The 26,525-nt window shown below is 37.1% G+C and overlaps 1 protein-coding gene across 4 annotated transcripts in view; it reads left to right on the top strand.

Annotated features, from left to right (window-relative positions):
* The window catches only part of IFT57 (intraflagellar transport 57), a 91,570-nt gene that overhangs the window by 6,567 nt on the left and 58,478 nt on the right, over nucleotides 1-26,525 (top strand). For all 4 annotated transcript variants that reach the window (XR_002824394.1, XR_002824395.1, XM_004378158.2 and 1 more), the window contains exons 4-5: nucleotides 6,073-6,163; nucleotides 16,954-17,022. Coding sequence is in view for 2 of the 4 variants with exons in the window: in XM_004378158.2 (XP_004378215.1) it covers nucleotides 6,073-6,163; nucleotides 16,954-17,022 (160 nt within the window). In the remaining 2 variants the exon portion in view is untranslated. The remainder of the gene's footprint in view (nucleotides 1-6,072; nucleotides 6,164-16,953; nucleotides 17,023-26,525) is intronic.

The following is a 26,525-nucleotide window of genomic DNA, read 5'->3' as shown; positions in this document are numbered from 1 at the left end:
AATTAGGAAATATGTAAATTTGGCACTTTGAAATTGGGATCATTGATAAGTTAGAGGATGTGGAAGGCATTATGCAGATAACACACTAGCAAACTGATTTTTGGACTAGAGCTAACTTCTGTAGAAAGATGCATATTGTTCCCTATTAATATAGTAATGCATATTCAATTACACTGTCTCAGGTGAATAACTTACTCCCTTTTAATAAGTACTTTTAAAAATTTCCTAGACTCATGTTCCCATCAGATTGAACCATATGAAATTAGCTTTATTCAGTTAGCTTTGATATAAAAAAAAAAAAAGTCATGTTTATATGCTTCAACCTAAACATTACCATTTAGTACAATATAAAGAGTGGTTAGGTGATCCAAAGCACTTCTTTATCAGATTTCAGAAAAGATAAGTTATGTGTTGCTCCATTTGGCGTTTTTATTTTATTACTAAGTCTGTAGTCTAATATATTCACCAGAAACTGTTATTATCTCAACCACTATTCAATTTTACACATCTTTTGTTTCTAAGCATGTCTTATCTACTGGTCATATATAGTGACTTAGGTAATTTATCAGGGCAGTGGTAGAATTCTTGCCTTCTGTGTGCAGGGCAGGGTTCGACTATTGGCCAATGTACCTTATGTGCAGCCACCACCCATCTGTCAGTGGAGGCTTGCATGTTGCTATGATGATGAACAGGTTTCACTGGCGCTTCCAGCCTAAGATGAACTAGGAAGAAAGGCCTGGCAATCTATTTCTGAAAATCAGCCAGTGAAAACTCTATGGATCGTAATGGTCTGATTCACAACCAGTCATGGCAATGGCACAGGACGAAGCAGCATTTCTTTTTGTTGTCCACGGGTCTCCATGGGCCAGGGGTCTACTTGATGGCAGCTAACCACAATAGTAGTACATGGGGAAGAAAAAGGAGAAAACATTGTAAAATACTAAAATTGATAAATATGCTGTTGTTGTTAGGTGCTGTCGAGTCAGTTCTGACTCATAGTGACCCTGTGCACAATAGAAGGAAACACTCCCCAATCCTGAGGCATCCTCACAGTCATTGTCATGCTTGAGCCCGTTGTTCCAGCCACTGTGTCAATCCATCTTGTCGAGGGTCTTCCTCTTTTTCACTGACCCTGTACTTTACCAAACATGATGTCGTTCTCCAGACACTGGTCCCTCCTGATAACATGTGCAAAGTATGTGAGACAAAGACTCACCATCCTTGCTTCTAGGGAGCATTCTGGCTGTACTTCTTCCAAGACAGATACATTTGTTCTTCTGGCAGTCCATGGTATATTTAGTATTCTTCGCCAGCACCATAATTCAAAGTCATCAGTTCTTCTTCGATCTTCCATATTCGTTGTCCAACTTTCACATGCATATGAGGTGATTGAAAACACCATGGCTTAGGTCAGGTGCACCTTAGTGCTCAAAGTGTCGTCTTTACTTTTTAACACTTTAAAGACGTTTTTTGCAGCAAATTTGCCCAGTGCAATCCGTCACTTGATTTCCTGACTGCTGCTCTCATGGACGTTGATTGTGGATCCAAGTAAAATGAAACACTTGACAAATTCACTCTTTTTTCCATTTATCATGATGTTGCTAATTTATCCAGTTGTGAGGATTTTTGTTTTCTTTATGTTGACATGGAATCCATACTGAAGACTGTGTGTTTGATCTTCACTAGTAAGTGCTTCAGGTCCTCTTCACTTTCAGCAAGTAAGGTTGTGTCTTTTGCATATCACAGGTAGTTAATGAGTCTTCCTCCAATCCTGATGCTGTATTCTTTTTCATATAGTCAAGCTTCTCTGATTATTTGCTCAGCGTACAGATTGGATAAGTATGGTGAAAGGATACAACCCTGATGCACACCTTTCCTGAATTTCGACCATGCAGTATCCCCTTGTTTTGTTTGAACAACTTCCTCTTGATCTATGTACAGGTTCCTCATGAGCACAATTAAGTGTTCTGGAATTCCCATTCTCCGCAATGTTTTCCATAATTTGTTATGATCCACACAGTCTAATGCCTTTGCATAGTCAATAAAACACAAGTATACATCTTTCTGGTGTTTTCTGCTTTCAGCCAAGATCCATCTGACATCAGCAATGATATCCGTCATTCCACGTCCTCTTCTGAGTTGAGTCTGGCTTAAATTTCTGGCAGTTCCCTGTTGATACACTGCTGTAACTGTTTTTGAATTATCTTCAGCAAAATTTTACTTGTGTGTGATATTAATGATATTATTCAATGATTTCCACATTCTATTGGATCACCTTCCTTTGGCGTGGGCACCGATATGGATCTCTTCCAGTCAGTTTGCCAGGAAGCTGTCTTCCAAATTTCTTGGCATAGATGAGTGAGCACTTCAGTGCTGCATCTGTTTGTTGAATCATCTCAGTTGGTATTCTGTCAGTTCCTGGAACCTTGTTCTTCACCAGTGCAGCTTGCATTTCTTCCTTCAGTACCATTGGTTCTTGATCATATGCTACCTCCTGAAATGGTTGAACGTCGACCCATTCTTTTTGGGACGGTGACTCTGTGTATTCCTTCCATCTTCTTTTGATGCTGCCTGCATTGTTTAATATTTTCCCCCATAGAATTCTTCAGTATTGCAACTTCAGGCTTGAATTTTTTCTTCAGTTCTTTCAACTGGAGAGATGCTCAGTGTGTTCTTCCCGTTTGATTTTTCTATCTCCACGTCTTTGCACTTTTCTTTATAATACTTTACTTTGTCTTCTTGAGTCACACTTTGAAACCTTCTGTTTAGCTCTTTTACTTCATTATTTCTTCCTTTTGCTGTAGCCGTTTCTGCATTCAAGAGCAAGTTTCAGAGTCTCATCTGACATCCATTTTGGTCTTTTCTTTCTTTCCTGTTTTTTTAATGGCCTCTTGCTTTCTTCATGCATGATATCCTTGATGTCATCACATAACTTGTCTGGTCATCGGTCATTAGTGCTTAATGCATCAGATTTTTCCTTGAGATGGTCTCTAAATTCAGGTGGGATATACTCAAGGTGGTATACTTCAACTGTCCCAGACTTGTTCTAATTTTCTTCAGCTTCAACTTGAACTTACATATGAGCAATTGGTGGTCTGTTCTGCAGTCAGCCCCTGACCTTGTTCTGACGATACTGAGCTTCTCCATCGTCTCTTTCCACAGATGCAGTCAGTTTGATTCCTGTGTTTTCTATCAGGCAAGGTCACATATGTATAGTTGCCGTTTATGTTGTTGAAAAAAGGTATTTGTAATGAAGAAGTCATTGATCTTGCAAAATTCTGTTATGGGATATCTGGCATTGTTTTTATCTCCAAGGCCATATTTTCCAACTACTGTTCCTTCTTCTTTGTTTCCAACTTTTGTATTCTAGTCATCAGGAATTATCAGTGCATCTTGATTCCATGTTTGGTCAATTTCAGACTGCAGAAATTGGTAAAAAATCTTCAATTTCTTCATCTTTGGCCTTAGTTGTTGGTTCATAAATCTGAATAATAGTCATATTAACTGGTCGTCCTTGTAGGCATATGGATATTATCCTATCACAAACAGGTTTGTACTTCAGGATAGATCTTGAAATGTTCTTTTTGACAACAAGCGTGACGCCATTCCTCTTCAATTTGTCATTCCCAGCATAGTAGATACTATGATTGTCTAATTCAGAATGGCCAATATCAGTCCATTTCAGCTCGCTAATGCCTAGTATATCAATCTCTAGGGGTTCCATTTCATTTTTGATAACTTCCAATTTTCCTAGATTCCTACTTCATACATTCCACATTTCAACTATTAATGGTTGTTTGCAGCTATTTCTTCTCATTTTGAGTTGTGCCACATCAGCAAATGAAGGTCCCAAATGCTTGACTCCATCCATGTCTTTAAGGTGGACTCTACTTTGAGGAGGCAGGTTTGAGTGCCTTCCAACCTGAGGGGCTCTTCTTCCAGCACTATACTAGACAGTGTTCCGCTCCTACTTATAAGGTTTTCACTGGCCAGTTTTTCAGAGTAGTTCTCCAGGTCCTTCTTCCTAGTCTCTCTTAGTCTGAAAGCTCCACTGAAACCTGCCCACCGTGAGTGACCCTGCTGGCCTTTGAAATACCAGTGGCATAGCTTCCAGCATCACAGCAACATGCAAGCCACCACAGTATGACAAACTGACAGACGTGTGGGAGTGAACATACTAGCAAATATAAATTACAAGAAGTTACATATTTATAGATGATTATTTTATATATGTAAATATACCAAAACAAATCCTAGAAGAATGTTATTTCAAGTTACTGTATTGTAACGCAAATAACGCTCACCTTCTGTGTTTTCCAAATGCTCGCTTCCTCCCCCTGAGAGGTATTTTCTGAAGCACCACTATGCTAATTTTTTTACAACATCCCTCACTCCACTGGAGGTATTTCATGAGCTCTGCTATGCCAGTTTTTTTAACATGTTGCTGTAAAAAAAATTCGCATAGCGTGTTTACAAAAATACTTCCACAGGGGAGGGAACATTTGGCAAACAAATGTAGAAGGTATGCCTTGTTTGTGTAAAATACGGTATTACTATCTAATTAATGACAGCTTTCCTTCCTTAATAATAAATGTTGATTTTTTATTTTGTTAACCTGTCTGAAGTTACGAATTTTTAAGACAAGTTTCCAGAAACAAACACAAATACATTTGTGTGTTTTTAATGTGGGAGATTCATGTTGTTAACCTCAATGGATAGGTGATGGAATGTCCTATATTTAATGTTGGGACCACTAATTAGATTTTAGAAATAAGAATAAAGCTGGAGCCCTTCTTATTATGTATATCAAAATAAATTTCAGAATGATAAATGATTTAAATGTAAAAAATGGAACTATAGAAGTACTAAAAGACCAGAGGAATACATGGGTAAGAAAATGCCTGGTTATGTGATATAAAATTAGGTTCCATGCAAGAAAGGATTGCCAAGTTTATCTAATAAGAAGTGTACCTGTCTTGAATAGCCATTTAGTACTTATTATAATAAGTAATAAACTAGGAAAAATATTTTTAACACTGTTTTAGCAAAGCATTAATTTCCTTAATATACAAAAAGTCAAAGGGCAAAGAACTTTAACCCAACTGATTTTTTTCACTCACCAGTATACCACATTTCAGTATATATACATCTTCCTCATTTTTTTTGACATTTTGACATTTTTCGACATTTCACTTAAAAAGAAACACAAATGGCCAATGAAAACATGTTCAACTGTTCTCATATGAAATAAATGCAAGAATGAGATTTTTTTTTCTTGGGTAATTGGCAAAAATTGAAGTCTGTACCCCACATTGGTGAAAGTATGGAAAAGGAGTGACTACTGTTCTTCACTGTGGTTGGGAGTATAAATTAGGACAATATTTTGGTAGTATTTAGCAAAACTACGATATTTACAAAGCTGTTGGCCCAGCCATCCCACTTTGTAGGAATTTGTTCTAAATGATTTTCAGAAAGGTACGTGTACAAGGATGATCTTTGCAACATTGTCTAACAAAAAATACTAGGAACAATCTCAGTGTTCAGTCACAGGCTGCCAGTTAAATTAATTATGCGTGCAGAGTAGAACTACTCCATAGAGTTCTCAAGGCTTTGACCTTTCAGAAGCAGATGCCTGTGTTCCAAGGCACCTTTGGGTGGGTTTGAACTGCCAGTGTTTCCAGTAGTAGTCAGGTGCTTACCCATCTGCACCACCCAGGGACTCCTGTGGTACTGCTATACAATGGAATACAGTACAGGCGTTTAAAAAAATAGGACGAAGATGTATATATACTGAAATGTGGTATATTGGTGAGTGAAAAAAGTCAGTTGGGTAACAATATGTGTGGTATGATCCTATTTATGTGTATTTGTTTTTAAGATTTAGAGATGAAAATTTTTGTTTCTTTACATAGAAAGTTTCAGGAAGAAGTGGTTGCTGGCGATGGGTGAGGGGGGACTGCAAAAAGGGCTAAGTTTGGTATAGAGTAGATTGTTAATATTCACATTATACTGTTGTGTTCTGCTAAGATATTTTCTTAAGCTCTTACCTCATATTAAGCCTTATTATTTTAGGCCAGCATACCCAGTAGAAGAATTAGAAGAAGAAACTGTTCCAGAAGATGATGCAGAGTTAACATTAACTAAAGTGGATGAAGAATTCGTGGTATGTGTGTTGCTGATGTTTTTGTTCCTTGGATTCCTTTCCCTTCTCTGAGTTCCTCCAGACTGCCATTTTTTTGAATATACTGTATTTCATTGTTTCTAGAGTAGGAAAACCTTTAAATTCAGTTTCAAGTATCAGTCTCTCAGACCTTTGGTGAAGTTAATTCTTGAGTTCTCCAGCGATTCAGGTCTGAACTTTAGCAGAGGTTTTAAATTGTAGATAGAAGTCGTATACACTAGCTATATGAGTAATTATTTTATTAACGACCATTCATGATCTTAAATAAGCCACGACTAAGAAAGGATTTAGAATAGGACAGTAGAGTTTAGGATTAATGCATTCTATTTCATAGGAATACCACAATGTTCAGTTCTCAAAAACTTTTTTATGTTTCTAAAATTAAGACAAGTACTATTCTGAAGGAGTAAAAAACTGCTTTTAAATAACCAGCATTATTTAAACGATTTGGTAGCATCTGGGCCTTTTTCCATGCTTAACATTGTACGTATAAAGCTAAATGATCAAGTCTCTTTAATTGATTAGGCTAGTTAAATAGTAGAAACAAAAGAACTTTTTCTCAAGGTAATTTTTCTTCAGAACTAGAGATAGATTAAGCCTGGTGTTTTAGTTTACCTCTAGAAGTATAAATGTGGTCTGAAACAAATACAGGAAAAAGCAACTTTATCTATAGTGTATTTTACTGTAATAAACCAATTAACGTTTTCAGGTGATTTTTAAAATCAGTAGATTTTTAAAGCCCATCTGTATTTCAGTTTAAAGTAAGTTATTAAACTACCATATTCTCCAGAGGTTAATAACTGCATTATTTTAATAGCAAATGCTGAAAATAACCATTGTCTAAAAAGATGGCTGTGGTTAAATAAATTAGACTGTATCCAGAGAGTAGAATATTATATAGTCATAAAAAGTTGTTATGAAGAAATGTTAGTGACATAGGAATGATACTTTTACTCTACTTTATGTTTATACTTTATACTATAAAATTGACTCAGAAAAGGATTCTAAGTTTCACATCATCATGAACTCAACTATGTAAAATATGCAAAACAGAAAAATATATCAATATGTTAACATTGGTTATATATGGGTAGAAGGATTATAGATGATTATTTTCTATGCTTCTCTGTATTTTATAAATCTCAATCTATGTTTTATCAGAGTATATTTTTAACCACATATATCAAAAAGGTGACTCCATGCTGTTTACTGAAGGAAAAGACCATTGTCAAATGGATCTATTTAAAATATATCTTTTTTTAATGGGATAAATTTTAAAAATCATGATAAAATTGTATTCATTTGTTCTACACTATTTATTGAGTACCTGTTAAGTGTCCGGCGCTGGGTTGGTCGCACAGCATGTGCAAAATTTCTGTGGCTGGAATGAACTGAGCATGATCAAGGAACTGAGAGAAAGCTACTATGGCCAGAGCTACTGAGTGAGGGGAGGGTGCTTAAAATTACCTGGGAAGATAGACTGGGACCAGATCATTTTGGACATTTTAAGGAGTTTAGACTTTATTCCTTTTGTAATATATCGGATTTTTCCCTTTAAGCTCAGAAATTTAGCAGCTCCACATATATTCCCAGTTGTTCACTTCCCTTATTCTACCATAGCATCTTAGTTATCTAGTGCTGCTATAACAGAAATGCCACAAGTGGATGGCTTTAACAAAGAGAAGTTTATTCTCTCACGGTTTGGGAGGCTAGAAGTTTGAATTCAAAGCGCCAGCTCTAGGAGAAGGCTTTCTCTCTCTGTTGGCTCTGGGGGAAGGTTCTTGTTATCAATTTTCCCCTGGTCTAGGAGCTTCTCAGTGCAGGGACCCCAGGTCCAAAGAATGAGCTCCACTCCTGGTGCTTCTTTCTTTCTTTCTTTCTTGGTGGTATGAGGTCCTTCTCCTCTCTGCTCGCTTCTCTCTTTTATAGCTCCAAAGAGATTGATTCAAGATATTACCTAATCCTGTAGATTGAGTCCTGCCTCATTTACATAACTGCCTCTAATCCTGCCTCATTAACATCACTGAGGTTAGTTAGGATTTACAACACACAGGATAATCACATCAGATCACAAAATGGTGGACAACCACACAATACTGGGAATCGTGGGCTAGTCAACACACATTTTTGGGGGACACAGTTCAGTCCATGACATACAGTGTATCCTTCGCTCCATCTTTGCTATTAACATTTCTCGACAGATAACTGATATTAGCGCTCAGCATTTTGCTTTAAAGACGTATCACTGAAAAGTGTTAGGAAAAAAATACACAAAAACCTGCTAGTCATAAAGAAAACCCAGTGGGGGCAGAAACCATGTCTGTTTTGCTCACTCTTGTATCTCTAACTTATTGTGCAGTTCCTGGCACACAGTAGAGGTTTATTAACTATTTGATCATAAAATGCCTCTGTTAGCACCTTGTTGTGTAACTTTTGGAAATTATAGCTAATGTTTTTCTGGGAACTCTTTAAAGACTAAAGCAGCATGATCGGATATGTAAGTTTAGAGAAGTGATACTAAAAAGCATCCAGCTAACTCATCTCTTCCCAACTGTGAGGTAGAGACCTTCTGCTGTCACAAAGACCAAACTGATGGCTTTCCTCAGAGGGCTGGCCCCAGAGGCTGTTCTTTCCCTTATGTCATGTTTCTTGAATCTTCTTCTTTCCTTCCTTCCTTGTTATTCTAAGAGGCCCTCTCTGATCTCTCCCAATCCTTCTGCTAAGGAGAACTGGATCACTGCCACAAGCTATTGAGAAAAGCCTTTAGATGGTGGGATATTAGTGATTCCATTGCCAGAGTTTGTGGTGTAGTGTAAGGATGATGAAAATCATTTCTGACATAATAAAATTCTTCCACCTAGAAAAATTAGAAATCCTTTAAGTTTTAGACTGGCCAAATCAAGGTGTAAGGCATGTTGATAACTGTAAAAAAAAAAAAAAAAAAAAAAGGAATACTGGTGTGACATAATACTCTCACCTGCTGTGCATGATCATATCCTTAGTACTTGGCAATGAGAAAACTAAGAGGGTGTATATTAAGCAAAGAAATGGTAGAAAAGTGTTGAGTGCCTTCTAAATTATTGAGCTTAGAATCCTCATTTATTTAAAAATTTTTCTCTAACTTTGTTTCTATTCTACTCCCTTTTAAATATTAATAATATTTAGTAACTTAAATCCTTTTTCTAGTATTTACTATTTAAGGTTTTTTTTTAACCTATTAGTGTTCATTTCAGTATAATTCAAGAAGTGTTTATTGATCGCCTATCCAACCAGTACTGATTAGATTAGTGTAGAAGCATTATAAATGTGTCTCTTCTCTCATGGGCATTGAGTTATTGATATTTCAGTCATTTGCTCTGGTTGTTGAGTAGACCATTGTTAGTGCAAACACAGAATAGACATGCCTTACTGAGCTGCTTTTCAAAGGCATGCTTTTATGCTTAAGATTTAAGATGTAAGCAGTTAGATCAGTTTTATCTGCCGCTTCCTATCCCATTGTCCATATCCTCCCAAAAGTAAACTCAGTTGAGTGTGTAGGATCTGTGTTTACATTGTTTCATATTTTACTAAAATCTTTCCAGTTTGAAGGTTTAGTGTACTTATCATCTCTTAGTGCCCCATGCAGAGTTTCTGGGTAGATCTGTGACGAGTCTTAGATTCTACATCCTAACAAGTTCCTAGGTGATGCTGATGCTGCTGGTTTCAGACCACACTGTCTTACCTGCTTTTAAACTCCTGAAGGTAAGAATTATCTTTGAAATCTACCATTGCAGCTTTTCTATGAAAGTGCTCACAAACTAATACCCACTAGTTTATCTTTCCTTTACAAGATCATGTGACTTGAGGACCAGGCTCCATTGGCTTTATTCCCATGTCTTTAAGCTTGGGATATTCTTTTATTTATTTATTTATTATTGTACTTTAGATGAAGGTATACAGAACACACTACCTTCTCATTAAACAGTTGGTACATGTATTGTTTTATGACATTGGTTAACAACCCCATGACATGCCAGTACTCTTCCTGCTTGACCTTGGGTTCCCTTTTACCTGATTTCCTATCCCCTCCTGCCTTCTAGTCCTTGCCGCTGGGCTGGTGTGCCCATTTAGTCTCATTTTGTCCTATGGGTCTGTCTAATCTTTGGCTAAACGGTGAACCTCAGGAGTGACTTCATTACTGAGCTAAAAGGATGTCCAGGAGCCATACTCTCGGGGTTTCTCCAGTCTCTGTCAGGCCAGTAAGTCTTGTCTTTTTTTAGTTAGAATTTTGTTCTACATTTTTCTCCAGCTCTATCTGGGACCTTGTATTGTGATCCCTATCAGAGCAGTCAGTGGTGATAGTTGGGCACCATCTGGTTGTGCTGGACTCAGTCTGGTGGAGGTTGTGGTAGTTGTGGTCCGTTTGTCCTTTGGACTGATCTTTCCCCTGTGTCTTTAGTTTTCATCATTTTCCCTTGCTCCTGAAGGGGTGAGACCAGTGGAGTATCTTAGATGGCTGCTCACAGGCTTTTAAGACCCCAGACACTACTCACCAAGGTAGAATGTAGAACATTTTCTTTATAAACTATGTTATGCCAATTGAGCTAGATGTTTCCTGAGATCATGGTCCCCCCAGCCCTCAGCCCAGTAACTCAGTCCCTAAGGGAGTTTGGATTTGTCCATGGAGCTTCCATGACCTTAACCTAAACAAGTAGTGCTGGCTTCCCCAGTGTTATGTACTGTCTTACCCTTCACCAAAGTTACCTCTTATCTATTGTCTATTTAGTGTTTTTCCACCCTCACCCCTCCCTTACCTTGTAACCATCAAAAATTGTTTCTTTTTATGTGTAAACCTTTTCATGTGTTTTTATAGTAGTGGTCTCGTACAATATTTGTCCTTTTGTGATTGACTTATTTCACTCAGCATAATGCCCTCCAGATTCATCCATGTTATGAGATGCTTCACAGATTCATCATTGTTCTTTATGGTTGTGTAGTAGTCCATTGTGTGTATGTACCATAGTTTGTTTATCCATTCATCTGTTGATGAACATTTAGGTTGTTTCCATCTTTTTGCTATTGTGAACAATGCTGCAATGAACATGGGCATGCATATGTCTATTCATGTGATGACTCTTATTTCTCTAGTATATATTCCTAGGAGTGGGATTGCTGGATCCTATGGTATTTCTATTTCTAGCTTTATAAGGAAGTGCCATATCATTTTTTAAAAATAGTTACACCATTTTGCATTCCCATCAGCAGTGTATAAGAGTACCAGTCTCCCCACAGCCTCTTCAGTGTTTGTTATTTCCAGTTTTTTTTTTTTTTTTTATTTGTGGCAGTAATACCGGGGTGAGATGGTATCTCATTGTGGTTTTGATTTGCATTTCTCTAATCGCTAGTGATCAGTAGCATTTCCTCACGTGTCTGTTAGCTGCTTGAATGTCTTGTTTGGTGAAGTGTCTGTTCCTTTCCTTTGCCCATTTTTTAATTTGATTATTTGTATTTTTCTTGTAGAGGAGTTTGATTTTCCTGTAGGTTTTAGAGATTAGACCTTTGTTGAATTTATAATAGCCAAAATTTTTTTCCCACTTTGCACTCTTTTTACTCTTTTGTTGAAGTCTTCCGATGAGCATAAATGTTTAATTTTTAGACGATCCCAGTTATCTAGCTTATCTTCTGGAGTTTGTATGTTGTTAGTTATGGTTTGTATCCTGTTAATGCTGTGTATTAGGATCTCTAGCGTTGGTCCTATTTTTTCTTCTATGATCTTTATAGTTTTTGGTTGTATGTTTAGGTCTTCAATCCATTTTGAATGAGTTTTTGTATATGGTGTGAGGTATGGGTCCTGTTTCATTTTTTTGCAGATGGACATCCAATTTTGCCAGCACCATTTGTTAAAAAGACTTTCTTTTCCCCATTTGATGGACTTTGGGCCCTTGTTGAAGATCATGAGACCATAGGTGGATGGATTTACATCTGAGTTCTCAATTCTGTTCCATTGGTCAATGTATCTGTCGTTTTACAGTACCAGGCTGCTTTGACTACTGTAGCTGTATAGTAGGTTCTGAGGTCAGGTAGTGTGAGTGCTCCTACTTTATTCTTCTTCAGTAATGCTTTACTTATCTGGGGCCTCTTCCCTTTCCATATAAAGTTAATGATTGTTTTTTCCATCTCTTTAAAGAATGTTGTTGGTATGTGGATCGCGATTGCATTGAATTTGTAGATTGCTTTGGGTAGAATTGTCATTTTCACAATGTTGAGTCTACCTGTCCATGAACATGGTATGTTTTTCCATTTATGTAGATCTCTTTTGGTTTCTTCCTGTAGTGTTTTTTAGTTTTCTTTGTATAGGTCTTTTACATCCCTTGTTAGATTTATTACTAAGTATTTTATTTTTTTAGGGGCTATTATAAATGGTATTGTTTTCCTGATTTCCTTTTCGTCGTTCTTATTATTGGTGTATAGGAATCCAACTGATTTTTGTATGTTTACCTTGTATTCTTCTACTCTGCTGAATCTTTCTATGAGTTCCAGTAGTTTTCTTGTGGAGTCTTTTGAGTTTGCTGTATATAGTATCATATCATCTGCAAATAGGGACAGTTTTACTTCTTCATTACTAATTTGGATGCCCTTTATTTCTTTTCTTGTTTTGTTGCTCTAGCTAGGACCTCCAGCACAATGTTAAATAGGAGTGGTGATAAAGGGCATCCTTGTCTTGTTCCTGTTCTCAGGGGGAATGTTTTCTGCTTCTCTCCATTAAGAATGATGTTAGCTGTTGGTTTTGTATAGATGCCTTTTATTATGTTGAGGAATTTCCCTTCTGTACCTATTTTATTGAGAGTTTTTCTCAGGAATGGGTTTTGGATATTGTCAAATCCCTTTTCTGCATTGATTGAGATGATCATGTGATTCTTTTATTTATGTAGTGGATTACGTTGATTGATTTTCTAATGTTGAACCATCCTTGCATACCTGGTATGAGTCTTACTTGGTTGTGGTGTATTATTTTTTTTATATGATTCTGCATTCTATTGGCTAGAATTTTGTTGAGAATTTTTGCATCTATATTCATCAGGGAAACCCTGGTGGAGTAGTGGTTAAGAGCTATGGCTGCTAAGCCAAAGATAGGCAGTTCGAATCCTCCAGGTGCTCCTTGGAAACCCTATGAGGCAGTTCTACTCTGTCCTTTGGGTTGCTACGAGTCGGAATGGACTCAATGGCAATGGGTTTTTGGTTTTATATTTATCGGAGATATTGGTCTGTAATTTTCTTTTTTTTTGTGGTGCCTTTGTCTGGTTTTGGTTTCAGGGTTATGCTGGCCTCATAGCATGAATTTGGAATTATCCCTTCCTTTTCTATGTTCTGAAATAGTTTGAGTAGTACTGGAGTAAGCTCTTTGAATGTTTGGTAGAATTCTCCTGTGAAGCCATTTGGGCCAGGGCTTTTTTTTGTTGGGAGTTTTTTTTTAATTAACTTTTCAGTCTTTTATTTTGTTATGTGTCTGTTCAGATTTTCAACATCAATTTGTGATAGTTTGGGTAGGTAGTGTGTTTCTAGAAATTTGTCCATTTTCTCTAGATTTTCAAATTTGTTGGAGTATAGCTTTTTGTAACACTGTGTTATGAAGGGTCTGTTGTAATGTCCCCCATTTCATTTCTTATTGGGTTATTTGCATCCTTTCCTGTTTCTGTTTTGTCAATATGGCTAGTGGTTTGTTGATTTTGCTGATCCTTTGAAAGCCAACTTTTGGTTTTGTTGATTCTTTCTATTGTTTTTCTATTCTCTATTTCATTTATTTCTGCTCTCATCTTCATTATTTCCTTTCTTCTGGTGGCCATAGGCTTCTTTTGCTGTTCTCTATTTGTTCGAGTTGTGTAGCTAATGTTTTGATTTTATCCCTTTTTCTTTTTTGATGTGTGCATCTATTGCTATAAATTGACCTCTGAGGACTGCCTTTGCTGTGTTCCAAAAGTTTAGGTATGGTGTGTTTTCTTTCTCATTTGATTCTAGGAATTTTTTGATTCCATCTTTGATTTCTTCTATTACCCAGTGGTTTTTAAGCAGGGTATTATTTAGTTTCCATGTAATTGATTTTTTTTCCTTGCTCTCCTGTTGTTAATTTCTACCTTGATGGTGTTGTGATCAGAGAAGATACTTTGTGTTATCTCAGTGTTTTGGATTTTGTTGAGTGTTGCTGTGTGGCCTAGTATGTGGTCTATTCTGGAGAACGTTCCATGTGGTTTGGAAAAGAATGTATGCTTTGCAGCTGTTGAGTGGAGTGTTCTGTATATGTCTAGGAGGTCAGGTTGGCTGATTGTGCACTTTAGATTTCCTGTATCTTTGTTGAATTTCTTTCTAGATGTTCTGTCCTTTACCGAGAGTGGTGTGTTGAAGTCTCCTACTACTATATTGGAACTGTCAGTTTCTCTTTTCAGTGCTGTTAAAGTTTGTTTTATGTATTTTGGAGCCCTGTCATTGGTTGCATAGATATTTACTATGGTTGCATAGATACTTATTATGGTTATGTCTTCACTTAATGGATCATCCCGTTAATCATGATATAGTGCCCTTCTTTATCTTTTATGATGGATTTTGTTTTTAAGTCTGTTTTATCTGAGATTAGTATTGCCACTCCTGCTCTTTTTTGGTGGCTGTTTGCTTAATATATTTTTTTCCATCCTTTGATTTTTAATAAATTTATGTTTTTGTTTCTAAGGTGTGTCTCTTGTAGACAGCATATTGATAGATCTGTTTTTTAATCCATTCTGTCACTCTGTATCTCTTTATGGGTGCATTTAGGCCATTTTTACGTTCAGTGTAATTATTGATAGGTGTGAGTTTATTGCTTTCATTTTGTAGTGCTTTTTTTTTTGTGGTGCTGATGATTTCTTTGTTCCTTTTACTCTCCTGTGCTGAATTCCTCGTTTGTGGATTTTTTTTTTTTCGTTTCTTTTGTTTTTGCAGGTTTTGTTTTTACTGAGACTTTATGTATTTCTTCCTTTTTTTGATCAATAGGTTTGTTAACTTTCTTTGTGATTACCTTGAAATTTACCCTTCTCTTCCTAAGTTTGAACGAGTCTATTATTTCTTGGTACCGCCTTGTCTTCCTCTGCATTACAAAGTTCTATACCCACACCATTTATTCCGTCTTTTATTGTTCTGACGTTGTTGTCATTTGCGGATTAACCTCTCTGGTTGCCTTTTGTAAATATTTTGGTTTTGAATAGTCCTTGAGAGTTCATTTCCTAGGTTGGTATCTGGCTGGTGCAATCTTGTGTCCTTGATTCAGGATGTCGTCTGATGTTGTTTGTTCTCAAACCAAAGGACTCCCTTTAATGATTCCTGTAAGTTTGGTTTGGTTTTTGCATACTCCCTTATTTTCTGTTTATCTGGAAATATCCTAATTTCACTGTCATATTTGAATGAGAGTTTTGCAGGATATATTATTCTTCATTGGCATTTTTTTGTTTCAAGATTTTGTATACGTCATCCCGTTGCCTTCTCGCCTGCATGGTTTCTCCTGAATAATCTGAGCTTAGACGTATTGTTTCTCCTCTGTACGTGACTTTTTGTTTTTCTCGAACTACTCTCAGGATTGTTTGTTTGTCTTTGGTTTTAGTGAGTGTGATTATGATAAGCCTTGGTGATTTTCTTTTGGTGTCTATCCTATATGGGGTTCTTTGAGCTTCTTGGATGGTCAGCTTTTCATCCTTCATGATAGTGGGGAAGTTTTCTGTCAGCAATTCTTCAATGATCCCCTCTGTTTTTCTGTTTTCTCAAGCTTGGGATGTTCTTGTTAGACTTGTTTCACTCACTATGTCAGTTGTCACCAAAAGATATTGCAAGAGGAAAGGGAGCTCAGGTTTTTCCTGTATGCTTATAGATACTGCTCAGATTCTGTATTTACTGTATATTGGGAAGGGGGTTGCCTCTCAAAGGATGCTTCCCCCAGTCTCCATATATCTAGGGATCAAGACGAGTTTGGAATCCACCTGAACCATCCATTTGAAGAGATTTAGGGACCATGGGTGAGGGGTACTGATGACCGTGAACTTATCAAACTCTATATGCCACCAGGGCTCCAACTTATCAAGCTCAAACATATGAAAGATGTTGTTGTTAAGTGCTGTTGAGTCAATTTTCGACTCATGGCAACCCCATGTGACAGAGTAGAACTTCCCTATAGGGTTTCCTAGGCCGTAATCTTTATGGAACAAATTTCCAGATCTTTTTTCTGTGGAGTATCTGGGTTGGTTTGAACTGCCAACCTTTTGTTGAGCAGCTAAGCGCTTAGCCGTTGAGCCACCAGGGCTCCTTATGTAAGAGATGTCAAAAATATGCATCGATGTGATTCGTCTCTGGAGAAGGTGAGAATATTCTGTCAGTTTCATTTTTCTCCATTTCAGTCATCTTTCTCAAAATTTCCTTTAACTCCTTCTACTATCTCTCTATTTCAGATACACCACTTGGAGCTGATTCCTGCTCCTGTGCTTGTTTATTTATCCCTAGTTCTGCGGCAATGGTTCTTTTCTTTCCCCCCTCTTTATTCAGTGACTGCAAAAATAGGTTCTGTATGAATGATACCATCAAAACTTCAAAAGACAGATGAGCTGCTAATACTGATACTCCCTATTTTATGTATGCTTTCACTAGGCTTTTAAATACTCTTTTCTGCATTAGTCTTTATATCAAGCTTAGTATTGTAGGTATGTGAAAGCTGGGAATATACTTTTTATACTATAATTTTTTATAATTATTAACTTTATAAATTCTTTTTTTTTTTTAAGGAAGAGGAGACAGATAATGAAGAAAACTTTATTGATCTCAACGTTTTAAAGGCCCAGACCTATCGCTTGGTAAGTTACATTTGATATATACAGGCCCAAGTAGCCATCAGTGCACATATTCTGCTAGAAACTGAAATGAGTAGAAACTATTGCTGACTGTTATTCTGTGTGTCATTTGAAAATTAGTTGTCAAAATTATTTTCCTATATATAAAATGTTATATCAAATATAAAGATCCATAGGAATGAGTGAGGCAGTCTCCTCCCCATACTATGGAAGATCAACACAGTGCTTGTGCAAACTGAAAATAATTTATTTGCCTGATGGCATTTTTTATTATCTTATTTCAAATTATTTTCTAGTACAACAGGCCAGTATTAAAAGATTTTGATTAACAGAAAATTCTTAAATCATTTGTAATTCTTTGAACTAAAATAGGTTATATTAAGACCAGTACACTAATAGGGAGCCACACATTGTTTTAAGTCAGTTTTTTGCTCAGTTTTAATTATGAAATAAAGCCAGTCTATAAAGCAGTACATACTCAATGAGATATTTCAAAAGTGTTGTTAGGTACTGTTGAGTTGGTTCCGGCTCATAGTGACCCTATGTACAATAAACAAAATACTGCCCAGTCCTGTGCCATCCTCACAGTTGTTGCTATTGTTGAGCCCATTGTTGAAACCATTGTGTCAATCCATCTCGTTGAGGGTCTTCCTCTTTTTTACTGACTCTCTACTTTACCAAGCATGATAGCCTCCTCCAGAGACTGGTCCCTCCTGATTACATGTCCAAAGTATGTAAAACAAAGTCTTGCTATCCTTGCTTCTAAGGAGAATTCTGGCTGTACTTCTTCCAAGACATATTTGTTCATTCTTCTGGCAGTCCATTGTATATTCAACCTTCTCTGCCAACACCATAAATGAAATGCATCACTTCTTCTTCAGTCTTCCTTGTTCATTATCCAGCTTTTGCATGCATATGAGGCAATTGAAAATACCATGGCTTGGGTCGGGTGCATCTTAGTCCTCAAAGTGACATCTTTGCTTTTTAACACTTTAAAGAGGTCTTTTGCAGCAGATTTGCCCAATGCAATATGTCGTTTGATTTCTTGACTGCTGCTTCCTTGGGTGTTGATTATGGACCCAGCTTAAATCCTTGACATCATACATTCATTAAAAAGACAGGAAAGGAAGAAAAGACCAAAAGAGATGTCAGAAGAGAGGCTGAAACTTGCTCTTGAACATAGAGTAGCTAAAGTGAATGGAAGAAACGATGAAGTAAAAGATCTGAACAGAAGATTTCAAAGGGTAGTTCAAGAAGACAAGTTAAAGTATTATAATGAAATGTTCAAAGACCTGGAGTTAGGAGACCAAAAGGGAATAACATGCTCAGCATTTCTCAGGGTGAAAGAACTAAAGAAGAAATTCAAGCCTCGAGTTGCAATATTGAAGGATTCTATGAGCAAAATGTTGAACGATGCAGGAAGCATCAAAAGAAGATGGAAGGAATTCACAGAGTCACTGTACCAAAAATATATAGTCAATGTTCAATCATTTTAGAAGGTAGCATGTGATCAAGAACTGATGGTATTGAAGGAAGAAGTCCAAGCTGCACTGAAGACATCAGCGAAAAACAAGACTCCAGGAATTGGCAGCATTTCAAAAGTACTTATGGGATTTATGTGTTTTTCTATATGGATGTTAAAATTTAATACAGTATATTACTACTGCACACTCAAAAAATGATATATTAAATATAATATTCTTACATGTCCTTTAATTTTTCTTGTCTGAATTCTACAAACAAATTTCGATCTAGTTTTGGTTTTATATCATGACAACTTCTTTGACCATCCCATCCCAGGATTATTTACCAATTTATCATTTTAGTGTCTTAGTATTGTTAGTTATTAGTTGTTGTTGTTATTAATGGTGTGTATGTATGTGTGTTTTCTGCCTGAGTATATGAATTAATTTTACCACTTACTAGCTGTCTGACCTTGGACAAGCTTTCAAGCTTCTTGTGCCTTAGCTTCTTCATCTGTAAAATAAGGGTAAAAATTCTCACCTATTTCATAGGGTTTTGAAGATTAACAGTAATACATGTAAAGCACTTAGAAATGTGTCTGGCACATGGAAAGTGTTCAGTAGGTATTGGCAGAAACCAAAACCACCTCTCCTCCTTACCCCTCAACCTTTTGTTGAGCAGCTAAGCTCCTTGGTAACAGGAATAGCTGCCCTTTTTTTTAATGTCTGTTCCCCGTAGTGTAGCACAGAAGGTACGGAATAAATATCTCTTAGATGAGTGAATATATTTTTGACTGATAAATTGAAAATACCAGAATAACATGCTAACATTTAAATTCAAACAAACTCCATTTGTAACAGTTCTTTACATTTACAGATCACTTTGTAGTTTTCAAAGTACATTAAAAAATATCCTTTCACTGACCTTGCAAGGCATTTGGGTAGATGTTATCTCAATTTTATAGATACAAAAACTGAAATGTATAATCTTGGGACAGTTTAATCTTTTAGAGCTAATAAATCACCTTATCTGCCTTTGAACTCAGTTCTCCAAACTCCCAAGTCTATTGCTTTTTCCCCTCTATCTCATAACAAGAGTTCAACAAGGTAGGTGTGGTTCAGTTTCCCTTGAGCAAGTGCATTATGGTGCTGGTGTTCATGTAATATATGTGTTGAAGATGATGATGACACAGTGATCCTGAAGTTTGAAAAGAAAAGCAAAAGAGATGAAGAAACGGTCATTCTCAGAAAGAAAATGGTGTTTGTGTTATTTATTTTTATATTGATGGCATAAACAGAGGCCTGCGAAGGCCACCAAGGCCACCTGGGATTCCCCGTGGACAAAACAGTTTCTGCGTATTTGGAAAGGAAAGCCGTTTAATTTGTCCCTACCACTACTGTCTTAAGTTCCTGTTTTTCCCTTATCTGTGCCTTTATCAATCATCTAAGTATTAGATCCTTCAGACAAAGATTATATAGCATATACCCTTTAGAGTTAAGACTATGTGTGGTTACGTTTTTGCAAGAAGAAGAAGAAGCCTGAGTACCAGGTGTCTGTGGATGGTCAACCATCAAGTCCTAATGAGGCAGAAAATGCTTTTATATTTTAAAAAATCTGGCAAGCTTATGATATTGCCCACAAAAGCCATCTGCCTTAGACAGCTGTGTCTGACTACAGCTTCTGATGGCTCAGGCTGCTCTTTCCCCAAGACAGAGTTGCTATCTAGGTTAGTAACATGGATTTAAGGTTTTATGTTTCATGTAACAGGTGGGTTCACAATGCAGAAAAAATATTACTTTAGTAAGGCTGAATGTGATGAATTCTTCACTAGAACAAGAACGATGCATACTGTATAGGAAATTGATGTACTAAATGTGTATGTGACTGTACAAGCCCAGAAATACATGAATTATAGAAATCCCTCCCTACCTGTGGATTGGAAAAAATAGATGCTTCTTAAGTCATTCTCTGTCACCTCACCCTGCTTCATTTTTCTTCACAGACCCTGCCATTGTATTGGATTATGTTTGTTTCTGGCTTGACCACCAGAATGCAGACTCCTCTACAGCAGGAGCTTTGTTCACTGCTCTTTCACTTGTGCCTGGTGTATAGAAGGTGCCCAGTAATACAGAAAGAATGAATGCATGGATGAATGCTATTTTATATTTATATTTTTATAGGCAAAACATAGTTTAATCTTCATAAAGAAAAAAAATTGTCAACCGTAATTGTTTCCTCTTTTGTGTACCATGTAGGATAATGCAGGGAGAAATCTACTTACATTCTCTCCCTTCATTAAATGAAGATTGCACCCTGAAAAACATGATAATTCAAGAAGATAGATATATACATGCATAATCCTGTGATTTGTGGTAAAATGAAGCAAGAGACACTTTGGGGTGCAAAATATTTGTTAGAAATAAGCATCTGTGAAAGGAAGGGGGAAGAAAGCAGCCTGGGCAGAGGGAAAGATGTAACTGCGATGCAGGCTTGACAAAGCCTTGTCCACCTGTTGAGGTGCTCTGGAACAAGTGTGGCCTGCTTGGCTCAGTTCCTGGATGCAGGCTGCCCTGTGAAGGGTATACTTCAGGCAAGGTGGCTCTCTGCAGATGAGACAGACCCAGAAGGAGCTGACAGCAGCAGGCTGATTTGCTGGCCATATTCTTGGCAGCTGGGCAACAAGGCCTTCCTTAAAAGAGGACTTGGGTGACCTATATTCCTGACTAAGACAAAGTATCTGTAGCCGCTAATTTGAAAATTTTGTAAAGAGATAATGCCTTCCTATTGCCTGAACTTTGAAATATCTAAGTAGATCATGACACAGCAGTAATGTTTCATGAACATTGAATAAAGTGTTTTAAGACAAGGGTTCCTCCTACAGATCATGAATGCTTACACTGATGGAATTGGTTTGTTTTGGAAGCAGGTGCTTTTCAGAACATTTATTTACTTTCGGGCTTTATAAATATATTTACAGCAATTCTTGTTGTGTGATCTCCCTCTCTTTGCTCCCATTTATCTTACCCTACCTATGGTTTTGCTAAACACAATACTTTTCAGGAACATAACTCCTATAACTGGTGAGAGAGTACTTCATCTTCTAAAATTTCATTTGTAAGTTATTTGAATTTTGAGATAGCTTTTCTTAGAAGGAAAAAATTATGGATGATGTTTGTCTTCAAGGCTAGCCCACAAAGTTCTGCCTTCTCTAGGTCTCTCTGATTTCTGAGTATTCTTGGTATCTGAAATTTAGGCAAAGCCACCCTGAGACTGGCCAGGGGGGAGGACCAAACCTGTTGCTGTTGAGTTGATTCCGACTGGTGGTGAATTAAAGCTCTGACAGTTGGGCAGGACCCATGATGGTTTAGGGTAGGAAAGAGTGTTCAGAGATTGGAGGGGCAGGGAGAAAAGCTTTCGTGGCAAGTTGGTAGGGAGGTGGGCTAGTCATTTCTATTTCAAAGTTCTCTGTCATTTGGAAACTGCCTGCGTGTTCATGGTGGCTACGCTGTAATTATGAGTGATCTTGGCAGCTCCTGTCTCCATTGTGAAACTCAACAGAATCTCTGCCACTGTGTTCTGGCAGCATAACACAGATGTGTCATTCTCCTCCCCCACTGAAAAAAGACGGGAGGGAGCTGCGCGCTCTCGAATTCTATTTTTAAATGCCCATCACTTCATTTCAAAACATTTTTTTTCAAACATGCCATAGTTACCATTCTTTCTTGAGATGCTAAATTTGAGGTTTTAGAAACCAAATCCTGAGTTGTACAGCATAAAACCAAGTATCAAAAGGTTTAAACACAATTAGTTTTTAATTACTTAGCAAAAAAAAATCATTGTACCAAGAATGGGAGATGTTTAAGCTTAAAAGCAAAAGCTGTAAGGAAGTTCAAAAAACAGGCTTAGAATAAAAATGTCATTTCAGTTTTAGAGTGTGACTGAAGCAAGTCTGCAGTATTGTAATCAGAGAGGAAGGAGATGTATCTCTTTTGGTTAATATCTTAAAAACCTTAAGTTTTCTTTATATATGATTTATACTTTCCTTCTGGACAAAATGTTCTTTCTGAGTAACATGAAAAAAATTAACTGTTACTACAGCATAGCTTGCCCCATGAGTTAGTATTAGTTCTGATACATGCTCGAGGAACATTTTTTTCTTCTTTCCTAAAACATTTGAGTGTTAGGCCTCCTATCTGTGTTGTAAGAGAAGTCTATGGTTGGTATTTCACAGGAGAAATGATTAAAACACTACATTATGGAGTGTGATGGAACACATTATGACTGAATAAATGCTTTTATTTCTCTGGTGAGTAACCTGCACTACCCCCATCAATTTTACGTCTGGAGGTGAGTAGGAAATGTGGGTTAGAGAAAAAACCTGTACTACTCACTGCTCAGGGGAGGCCAAAATGGCAATTCCTGCTGGGTATAAAAGAAAGAGTTTTGCTTGATTTTATTTTACTTTTTTATTTTATTTGAGTCCACACTTGAAATAGGAGGATTCTTATTTCTATCTATCTGGTTTATTGTGGGCCTACCAAGAAGTTAGAAGAAAGGACTTTTCGAGGTCCCTTCCAAAGCTGAATCCATAACCTTTCAAGGCAGGTGCTAGGCAGAAAGAGCAGCCTTAGATAAAATCCTGAATATGCTTCACTAAAAATAACAAATTATAGATAACATTGTGAAGAATGGGAATTCCAGAACCCTTAATTGGGCTCATAAGGAATGTAAACATAGATCAAGACGCAGTCATTCAAACAGAACAAGGGGATATACCATGCTTATTCAGTGTGTATGCTGACAAAATAATCCAAAAAGCTGGACTATATGAAGTAGAATGGGGCATCAGGAGTGGAGGAAGACTCATTAACAACCTGTGACATGCAGATGACACAACCTTGCTTGCTGAAAGTGAAGAGGACTTGAAGCACTTACTGATGAAGATCAAAGACCACAACCTTCAGCATGGACAGCACCTCAACGTAAAGAAAAATCCTCACAATTGGACCAATAAGCAACATCATAATAAACGGGGAAAACATCGAAGTTGTCAAGGATTTCATTTTACTTGGATCCACAGTTAACACCCGTAGAAGCAGCAGTTAAGAAATCAAAGGATAGATTACATTGGGAAAATCTGCTGCAAATGATCTCTTTCAGGTGTTAAAAAGCAAAGATGTCTCTTTAAGGACTAAGGTGTGCCGACCAAAGCCTTGGTGTTTTCACTTGCCTCATCTGCATGCGAAAGCTGAGCAATTAATAAGACCGAAGAAGAATTGATGCCTTTGAATTATGGTGTTGGTGAAGAATATTGAATATACCATGGACTGACAGAAGAACAAACAAATTTGTCTTGGAAGAAGTAAAGGCAGAATGCTCCTTGGAAGTGAGGACGGCGAGACTTAGTCTCACATGCTTTGCACGTGTTATCAGGAGAGACCAGCCCCTGGAGAAGGACATCATACTTGGTAAAGTGAGTGGTCAGCGAAAAAAAGGAAGACCCTCAAAGAGATAGATTGACAGTGGCTGCAGCAATGGTCTCAAGCATAGCAAAGATTATGAGGATAATGCAGGACCCTGCAGTATTGCATTCTGTTGTACATAGGGTTGCTATGAGTCAGAATCTACTTATCTAAAAAATGGCACTTAACAGCAACAACATGCTTCACTAGCCACATGACCATGAAAAGTTAATTAACCTCTCTATGACTCTGCTTTCTTATCTGTAGAATGGAGACAAAAATAATTCTCTACAGGGTTGTTTCGAGATTAGGTAACCTAACTTGTGGACAGCACCTACCCTGGTGCTGACATAGAGTATACAGTTGATAACCATTTTTATTTTGTATAATTTTTACCTTTCCTAGAGACTGGCATTAGTTACCTTCATTCTTATGTGTCATCGGGGAATAGAAAAAGCCTCCATATCAGTAAGTCCCTAGATTCCCATGTATATTTTTGAGTAAGAAGCTTACATAGAATGTAAATTATCTAGAAGCTTGCATTTGGATGTAAATTAGGAAGTCTTGGTGATGTCATAGGTTTATTTTCATAATGCCACATGGATTACTATTGAAGGCCCGCTAGGCTAAATCTGCTGTCATGTAAAGTTTCCTCTACAGAAATGACTAAAGGGAATCTGGTGGAAATCAATATAATGATATGTTCAGGTGTAATTTGAGAGCTGTAATTTTTCAAGTGGATAGGTTAAATTTCCTGGATCAACACTAATATCAGATATTTATTATGAAATCAGTATATTAGATGAGTACCTAGAATACATGCATTTCTCAGTAGTCCTCTATAAACCTGTGTTCTTTAAAACACACACCACCACCACTATCTTCCCCCTTTACCCTCCTTCCCTACCCCAGCAGTGTTAGTGCTTTGAATATCTAACTTCTCGATGTTTGGAAGCCTGAGAATCACCTTTAACTAATGATCCTCTTTTATCCAGAACATCCAGTGAAGTTACTAAACCCTGTGAATACTGCCTTTGAAATATCTCTTGTATTTATCACTTCAGCTGTCTTTCAAGAGTGGTTTTTCTTCATCTCCTGTCTGTATTATGTAACAGTAATGTTCTAAATGGTCTTTGGTCCTCATCCTTCAGCCCCACCCCCACATTTTTCCAAAATTGTTTTCCACCCTAATCCTCTGATTTATCAGGTCATTCTGAGTTCAACAACATTTCATGGTTTTTCACTACCTACAGGTCCATTTATATAGATTATAAAACAATAAAATTTTGGTCTGTCTTTCAAGGCCTTTAGCAATTTAACAACTATCTACATAACCAAATTTATTTTATTCCACAGACAACTTTATGCCAGTTAAACTGGTCCTCTCATAGGCTTGCAAACACACTGTGAGCATATCTGATCCCATCCTTTCCTTCCTCTTCCCCTTGTCTCTTATCTAAAATGCCTTCTCACTGTCTGGCTTTTAAATGTTCAAGACCCAGATCAAATTCTGCATCCTCAGTAATACTTTCTGTTACCACCTCAGCCCCATTTCATCCTACAAACTGACCATTATATAAATTTACGTAAAACATAACTTCAGAATTTTTGTGATTTTATTCACTGTTACTGGACTAGAACAGCACCTGGCACATAGTAGGCACTAAATAAACATTTGTTGGACAAATAAATGAAGTCATCATACCTTTCTTGTAACTTTTCTTTGTCTCTCTTTTTGGTTAGAGTACAAATTTTACTTTCCTCAGCCTTGCTTCCGAGGTTTTTCACAATATATTCAATTCTCTTCTCCCCAGCGTTCACCTTTGTAAGCCCCTAATCTGTCTTCTCATTGTGATCTTCACAAATTATCTTCATTCCTATTTCAGTATTTTGGCTTTTGCTGTTTTCCTCACTAAAAATGCTTGTCATCTCTCTTTAAAAGCAGACACAAGAATGCGAAAATTACAGCTCTGTGGGGTCATTTAGTATGGCGCCAGTCATATCCAGCTTTCTCAGCCCTTAGGCATCATTGTATTACAGAATAGTACAAGTGGTAATAGTAATGATGTCTTAAAGACATGAAGAAAAGATTAAAATATAGTCAATAAATGTCAGCATCAAGCAGTATCCAGGCTGGCAGTGCCTTGTTTCCCTAAGAAGTAGAAATTTTGGCCTGGTGATTGAAAACCCAAATACTACCACTTACTCTTGTTTCAGTCTTCAAAGATGTTACTTTGAGGACTAAGATACGCCTAATCCAAGCCATGGTATTTTTTTTTATCTGAGGTTAGTATTGCCACTCCTGCTCTTTTTTGGTAGTTGTTAGCTTGATATATTTTTTTCCAACCTTTGATTTTTAATTCACATTTTTGTTTCTAAAGTATGTCTCTTGTAGACAGCATATTGATGGATCCTGTTTGTTTATCCATTCTGTCACTCTCTGTCTCTTTATGGGTGCGTTGAGGCCATTTACATTCAGTGTAATTATTGATAGATGTGAGTTTATTGCTGTCATTTTGTAGTGCTTTTTTTTGTGGTGCTGACGTTTTCTTTGTTCCTCTTACTCTCCTGTGCTGAATT

This window comes from Trichechus manatus, unplaced genomic scaffold (genome assembly GCF_000243295.1).
Source record: "Trichechus manatus latirostris isolate Lorelei unplaced genomic scaffold, TriManLat1.0 scaffold00055, whole genome shotgun sequence".
Taxonomy (NCBI): Eukaryota; Metazoa; Chordata; class Mammalia; order Sirenia; family Trichechidae; genus Trichechus; species Trichechus manatus.
The sequence above is the reverse complement of the archived record's forward strand: the minus strand, read 5'-3'. Positions and strand labels throughout refer to the sequence as shown.